The sequence below is a fragment of the Athene cunicularia genome (assembly GCF_003259725.1).
Source record: "Athene cunicularia isolate RWA chromosome 18 unlocalized genomic scaffold, athCun1 chr18_part1, whole genome shotgun sequence".
Classification (NCBI taxonomy): Eukaryota; Metazoa; Chordata; class Aves; order Strigiformes; family Strigidae; genus Athene; species Athene cunicularia.
The window spans coordinates 2,364,158-2,371,941 of NW_020799123.1; the positions used below are offsets into that span (position 1 = coordinate 2,364,158).

At 54.1% G+C, this 7,784-nt stretch overlaps 1 protein-coding gene across 1 annotated transcript in view; it reads left to right on the forward strand.

The window, feature by feature from the left end:
* Positions 1–2,936, forward strand: part of NTN1 (netrin 1) — a 45,235-nt gene extending 42,299 nt beyond the window's left edge. Inside the window, exon 5 of the mRNA XM_026861257.1 lies at positions 2,503–2,936. Within this exon, the coding sequence (XP_026717058.1) occupies positions 2,503–2,831 (329 nt within the window). The 3' untranslated portion in view covers positions 2,832–2,936. The remainder of the gene's footprint in view (positions 1–2,502) is intronic.
* The last annotated feature ends 4,848 nt before the right edge of the window (positions 2,937–7,784 follow it).

Sequence of the window (7,784 nt, forward strand, 5' to 3'; positions counted from 1 at the left end):
AACCCAAACCAACCATATATTTTGCAACGTGTTAAAAATCCTTGCTGGGCTGCAGAGCCCCACTTCCTTCCATAGCTTGAAATCAGTTTGCACGTTGTGGTTTTAAAGAGAGGGCGATGCTCCTCCACCACTCCAGAGGTAAAACTGGGTTGTTACAGAGCAATTGGAAGAGTTTTGCCTGGCTTCTTCTGAGGTTTCTTCTCCCTCTGTTAATATATACCAGCAAAATCGGACCCACCAGGGACTGGCCAGATGGCTGACAGGCAGGTGGATGGGCAGGGGGGTTATAGCTCACAGGGCATGAAAGGGAAGTGGGGGAAAAAAGGGAAAAGCTCAAAAATCTGGTCAAAAATCTTAGTGATTGGACTGCTCCATCCTGCACAGCGCCACCGGCCCTTGCCTGCTCTCCTGGCCAGGGCTGGCATCACCATCTGGGTTCTTCCTTCTGCTCTACTGGTGGGGACTCCTCATCCCACAGTCAGCAAACAAATGCAGGAGGGCTGGACAGTCACTTCTTGGTCAAGATACTTTCCTGGAAGCCAATTTTTAGTGAGGAGGAATGTTCAACCTCCCCGGAGACGCAATCTTGGCCAACTGCTGCCCCCGTCCTCCTCTGCTGCCCCTGCATCATGAGGGACCACTGCGGGCAAGCCACCCACTGGCATGGCAGGAGCTGCCTCCAGGCCTGCATCTCCTCCTCCTCACCATGCTGTGGGGCCAAACGCTCCCTTTCCCATGTGAGTCTCCATCCTCCCCTGTGGTTTGGCCCCGAGTCTACGGATGTGACCTGGGAAGGGCACAGCAGTGCCCACTGTGGCAGGGATGTGGTCCAGGATGGGCGGGGTGCCCCAGGAAGCAGCCTCACAGAGGAGGGAGGAAGAAGAGCAGGAGGTGGAGGTCACCACTGCCTGCTCAGGGACACCTGGGCTGCAGCCCAGGGCTGCCCCACAGGACAAAACCATGGTGGCTCCAGGGGCTTCTGAAATCAGCCGTGAGCATGCTGGTGTCCATCACCATCCCAGCTCTGCAGCACCTTTGCAGACAACCTCGCAGAGTCCTCTCCCACGCAGGTCACAATGCCAAGCCACCTCTTTGCTCTGTCCCTACGGGACTGTGGGCCACCACTCCTGCAGGGATGCTGGTGGGTGCAGGGATAATGTCACATACGAGCCGTGTTTCAGAAAAGAGCAAGGGGTGGAGTGGTGGAGGGCTGAGTCCTCTCCAAGTTTTCTCAGTTCATATAGCTACAGATGAGCTGCACGACATCAGCCACAGGCTTGGAAAACATCATCATCTTGCCTATGGATCACAGTTGTCCTCCCATCTCAGTCTTGCTTTGGGAACTTGTTATCCCCCAGTTATCTGCCAGGACACACTCCATACCAAGATAACCCCTTGAAGCCTGATGTTGCTATTCAGTATTCAGAGATGATCGAGTGAGTCCACCAGACCCAGAGGTCATCTTGGACACTGCCACTGACCTCTCCTTATGATCCCTCAGTTCTTCACCCGTGCTTTTTACCAGCAATGTCTTCTTCCACAGCAAGCAATGAACAACCTTGACTCAGGAACATCTAGAAACACACAAACAGCAAACCTCCCTGTTTCCAAATCCTTTTGTAGGTTTGAACCCATTCAGTGTCCTGCTCCAAGACTGGGTGCTCACGGAGAGCTGTCTCCTTGCACTGGTCCAGGGCGGACATACTGGAAGCCCCTTATAAGAAGTCTTTCCTATCTCCAGAGGCTAAGCGCTTGGAGATATGGATCAGTCCCAAGTGTCTCACTCCAGATTTTGGCTCATCTTCTCTTAAAACCTGGGGCTGCCTTAGGGTCCTGGTACAGATGCACCAAGATCCAGCAAGGAAGGGAGAGCAGAGGGGCTGAAGGAATGGCCCATGCAGAAACCCATCCTCGGCTGAAGCATGTGCTGCTCTCTGGCCATGTGGTCAGGAAGAAAGCTTGTCCCAGGTCCTACAGTGCAGCCTGGGGTTTTGGCACTGCTGATGGGGACAGACACCTCCCCGCCCTACCCACTGCAACGCACACCTGGCGCACAGCCCTTGGACCCCCACCTGGGGCTGGAGGCACAAGGAGTGCCATGGTTCCTGGTGTACAGCCACTCCCAGCCTCCCCTCCCTCCTGGGGGTCCTGCAGTGCCCGTGATCCTTGGGTAGCCATGCCCATGCTCACTGGGGACCCAGGGGGCCATCTTTGTGACGACCAGAGCTGGAGAGCATCTCCCAAGTCTGTGGTGGTCTCAGTAGCTTTGCTGAGACCCTCTGCCACCAGCACTGGCAGCTCATGGCAGATGGCTTGGGGACAGAGGTAGTTTTTGTGCAACCACCACCCTTGGTTGTTGCTCCCCAGCCTGGGCTCAGGAGACAAAATCTCTTTTCCTCACACAGCCTGTTAGGTAAGACTTGAAATTCATTTTCTTCTTGCCAGCTCAAATTGTAACATCTTTTCCTTTCTTGCCTCGTGCTTTTTTTTTTTTTTTTCCAGCTGTCCAGATCCACATCCTGAAAGCGGAAAAAAATGCTGACTGGTGGAAGTTCACCGTCAACATCATCTCCGTCTACAAACAAGGGAGCAACCGGATACGGCGCGGAGACCAGACCCTGTGGATCCACTCCAAGGACATAGCGTGCAAGTGCCCCAAAATCAAACCCATGAAGAAGTATTTGCTGCTGGGCAACAACGAGGACTCTCCTGACCAGAGCGGCATCATTGCAGACAAAACCAGCCTGGTGATACAGTGGCGGGATACGTGGGCTCGGCGGCTCAGGAAGTTCCAGCAGCGGGAGAAGAAGGGGAAGTGTAAGAAAGCCTAAAGGAGGAGAAGGCAACGGAGCGCACGAGAGGGAGAGACTGACTGTGCATGCTGCTTTGTGTAGAGCTGGGGCGGGCAGGGACCGGCGATGGGGACGGTGGGAGGAAAGTCGTGCTGTCGGGGCGGGCGGGGGGGGACGGGAGGGATGGCAATCACAGCTGTGAGGCTGTTAGGTTTGCACCTCAAATTCTGGGAGAAAACAAAACAAAACAAAAAAACAACAAAAAAAATTGCACACGTGAATATAAAACAAGAGGAGTGTGGGTGCGGGTGTGCAGCACCCAGTGCACCCTGGCTTCTTTCTGCCCTGTTGGCTGAAGAAATCAGAGACACCAAACTGCCTTCCAGCTGCCAACGTCTGCTGCTTCCAAAGCATGGCATGGGAACATCAAACCTGTAGGAAACTAATCAATAGTGATGATGGAAATTAACTTCCCGTTCCCTAAAATGCATATTTTCAGCTTACGTTGAACAAGACGTTATCTTAGAGGAAACTAAACCAACACTTGCTGCTGAGGACAGATCTGAGGATCGACTTTGAAGACTCTTTGGCATCTGATAGCTGTAACAATCAGCTGTTGTACGGTACCGAGGAGCAGCCGAGGTCTCCAGTTGTGGCAAAGCTCTGGTCCCAGTTAGGCACAGCAAAGAGGAAACCACATTAGTGGGTGACCTCCATGTAGGCAAAACTTGGGGAGTGACTCCTTGCTCCGGCCCTCAACCCCTGAGGAGCACTGCCCCCCGCTGCCACGCCGAAGGAGCATGAGCCCACGGGATGCCCTGGCCTTCTCCCACCCACCAGTTCACAGTCGAGGAGTTAATAACCAGGATCTCCAAGGAAACACACAGGCATTGCAAAAAAATAAGTTGGCATCCCATTCCCATAGATGCCCTGGAAGATCTCTCCCATCGCAGCCCCTGAGTCTCCGCTACGGCCACCCCTGAGACCTCTGCCATGGACTTGGTCCTCTTCTGCTGTCAGCAGACTGATGAACCCTCAGATGATAGAAAACCCATGCAGATGACACCCAGGTCCTGGCTGGCCACTGGTTTCACTCCCAAATTCAACCAGCTCTCCTGAACGCACATCAGCTCTGCCCTCGCTCCCTCTGGAGCTGAAGCTCCCCAGCAGCCCTGCGTGAGGTGGCCAGCCCTTGGGAGACAAAGGAGGTGGGACAGTGAGTGCCAAGGGACTGTCCCCATGGGCAGCAGGGCCAGCACAGCGCTCTGAGGCCTGGCCAAGTTACAGCCAACGCAGCGCAGAGATGTGCCCCAAGGGCAGACGTGCTCTCAGCCAGGGACGGGCCAAGCAAGGTGTGACCCACCTGGAGCTCCCCAAACTGTTCTCCTCCTTCTGCTGGGTGTGAAAACCATCAAATCTAAATTTCCCAATCTCTAATTGCTAATGCACTAAGCAAGGCAGCGATTGCCTCACCTGGGTCTCACAGGCTCACACCCCACGCCCCAGCCCTAGGGCTGGAGTATCTTTCCCCAGGGCACTCTACCGGCAGGACTGGCTGTTGTTTGTTACCCAGACGTTGTGTCCCAGTGCCAGGCTGCTCCCCTGCCGCCCCGGCCCACAAGGAATGGGGATAGCTGAGTTCACCTAATCGATGGAGACAGGCAATAGCCTGGGCGGAAAGGCAGGGAGGGCAGGATGGGTACCTGGAGGAGAAGCAAACATTAGTCGCTATGAAAAGCAAAACCTCCCTGATATTTTTCCTTTTAGGAAACTTGGAAACATCTATTTTATGACATTTTCCAGTGGTTTTGCCTTGTTTTATAGCAATTGACAATATTTATATAATGACATAAACCACCATAAAGCGAGGCAGCCATGTAAATAGGTGTAAAGTGGAGGGCTCCCAGGGAAGCACCGGCCAGTGCCGGGCTGCTGGAGACACCACCCGGAGGGAGCGAGCGCTGCTGAGCCTCTGCCTGCAACTGCAACGGCTCCGAAATTAGTTTGGCTATTAGGAGAGAAATCCCACCCTGGATGCAACACCCCCAAGACCATGTTTTCTCCCCTTACCCAGAGCAGCCTCGTTTTTCCTTACTTCAGAACTCAGAGTCAACTGTTTTGCAGTCAAGAGAACCCAAGCCATCAAGTTTTGAGGGATTAAATCTGACCTCAAGTGTCTAAATGGAAGCTTAAAGCCCCAGAGTGGGTCTTGGATGCTCTCCTGCATCAACTGCATCTCCTGCATCAACTGATGGTTGGAGATAGCTTTGCCTCAGTTGACTGGATGCCCTTGAACCACGGGAGACCTTGAAGTGGCCTAAAAGTAACCAGATCCAATGCAAAGCCAGTTCTCCACTTGGAGAGCAGGAAGGCAGGGCCAGGGGACGTGGGGACTTGGGAACTGCCCTCCAAGCATGCCTAGACACCCAACACTCCCATTTTCCAACCTTGGCACACACAGCCGTTGTCCCTAGCACAGCCTTGACACCCACCAAACCCACCCAGGGACAAGCCCCAGCCCCTTCCCAAATCCCACCGGTTTGGAGGCTGCAAGGAGAAACACCACCCACTCTGTCCCATGGCCAGACCCCTCCAGGCACTGACACAACCCAGGAAATCGGAAGGAACTGGAATTTGCACAAGATGTGAAACAACTCGGAGCCCGCTGCAGCCAGAGCGACCCCCCCGAAAGAAGCAAAGTCCCCCCATCCCTGTCCCCCCAGGACCCCATCCCTTGATCCCTGCTGGAGTTCTGCGCTTTCCAACCAGACTAGAGAAGCCCCTTCACTCTGTCCACAGTCCCCCTCTTGCGCTCCCAGTAGCCTTGACCTGCAGGAGTTGCCCATGTAACTGGTGCACAGCCTTCCTCCTCTGGGGAAGGCAGAGCAGCCCCATTTTCAGGGTGTCCAGGGATGCAACTCTTCCCTGCAGCCACCCCTGCTCCTGGCGGGACACCTCTGTCCAGTCACCCAAAGAGGGACAAGATATCACCCCTAAAATCAACCCCCATGGCTGGGGGTGCAGCTCTGTTGGGGTACCAACAGCATTACAACCAGCAAGGACCCCAGGCGCCCACCCATTGCCCTGGGGACAGGACCGAGGTGCTTGTGGGGGCAGAGGGGTTGGCCGGGGAAGGGGATGTGGTGCCTTCAGCGCGGCTTCGGAGAGCAGCTGAAATGCCAAAACAATCATCACTCGACGGTAGCACCTGACAAAAGTCGTTTCGTCTCGTTTCTGTTCGTTTCGTCGTGTCCATGCCCTCCCCCCGCACACCCACCTCCTCTCCCCTCAGAAAACCTGTGTTCCTTTTGGGGTTGGTTTTTTTTTTTTTTTTTTTTTTTTGGTTATTTCTGTTAATATCTTGAACTGTAAATGTTGTTTAGTTATGACCATTGCATACTGCTTTGGGCAATGTTTCTTTACAATGCATACTAATATATTATGGTTATTATATATGAATATATTTAATGACACGTGAAAAAAGTTGTGGATTTTCTTATTGTTTTTCCAAGTTGTTTTGTTCTTTCTTTTTTTTTCTTTTTTCCCTCTTCGTTTGTTTCGTTAGATTGGCTGTAATTGAACCTGAAGGAGCTTGTAACTGTTCAGCACCCACTCGGTAGAACTAAAGTCAGAAACCAGTTGAATAAACTCTTGTAAACTGTAAAAATCTCCAAGGATCTCTGCTTCCTCCTACCCCATGGGTCAGCAAGCTCCAGGGATGGGGACCTGGGTGGAGAAGTGATGGTGTCTCCTCCACCTCCCTCGGTCCCCTCAGCAGACTCCAAGGGGGTGCGCAGCTATTTCTGACCCGTGTGTCCCACCAGCACCCTTCCAGCAGCGCTCCCTGCCAGCGGCCACAGCGACACTGGGGTCACTGCGGGCTCACAGCGGGTGGGATGGGGGGTCCCCACCGGCACCTCTGAGATTGCTGTGAGCTCTGGACCAGCGTACGCCCCGCCAGGCTCCCCATCCTTCCTCTGCTGCCAGAGGAGACTGTGCCCTGCAGCGGGACAGAGCCAAGGGCAAGCTGAAACCCACGGGACCCCTCTCAGAGGGGTGGACAAGCGTGGGGATGGGGGACAGCCAGAGCCTGGGGTCAGGGCAGCTGCCAAACCCACTCCAGACCCATTTTCTGCCCCACCCACAGGCTGCTTGCCAGCACTGTCCCATCCATGGCCGGGGTCCAGGCTCCATCACCCATCTCCCAGCGGCACTTGCAGCCAAGTGCTAGAAAGGAGGCGGGGGGTGTGTGTGGGGGAGTGTGTGCACGTGAAGGGGAAGTAAGGCAGCAAAACACTTCCAGAGAGAAAAATACAGGCAAAAGGTCCTGCAAACTGCTGAGGGGTCAGCCTGCCTGACCCAGGCCTTTAGCGTCCCTCGTAATTTATGAATTTGAAAACATCTCAGAGGTCAGAAATCTCAGATCTTTATTGCAGAGACAAACGGGTCACAAGTGCCACCACCTCTGCTCCAGGGCTGTCACCTGTGGCTCCACGAAGAAGCAAATGGGTTTCCCAGATCGCTCTGGCTCCACGTCCTCCTGGCAGGCAGCTGGTTGTCCAAAGAAGCCACGATGGCTCTGAAAATTGGGGAAGGACTCCTGGGGAAGGAGCGTTTGCTCTCAGCCTGGTCCCACCAGGCAGCGGGAGAGCAGCCGCCCACTGTGCCCAGCTCAGTGCTGAGCCCACACCCAACCTCCAGAAATAAAGGCATGTGAAAATAAAGTCCCAGCAGCCTTTCAAGATCATCTTTATCCTCACGTAGGAGCTAGGGACTTCTTATCAAGGGCACTTGGACATGTAAGTGCCTCTAACACATACCAGGCCTTACCCCAGCACTTGTATTTTTGATGAAATAACAACTGGAAGCAGCTGAACTCCTGAGCACATCCTCTGAGAGACATGGAGATGCACAGAAAGGTGAAGCCTCTCCAGGCACAATCCAGGGGAACAGGGAAGAGCTTTGCTTGGAAAAGCCACAGCAGTGACTCCA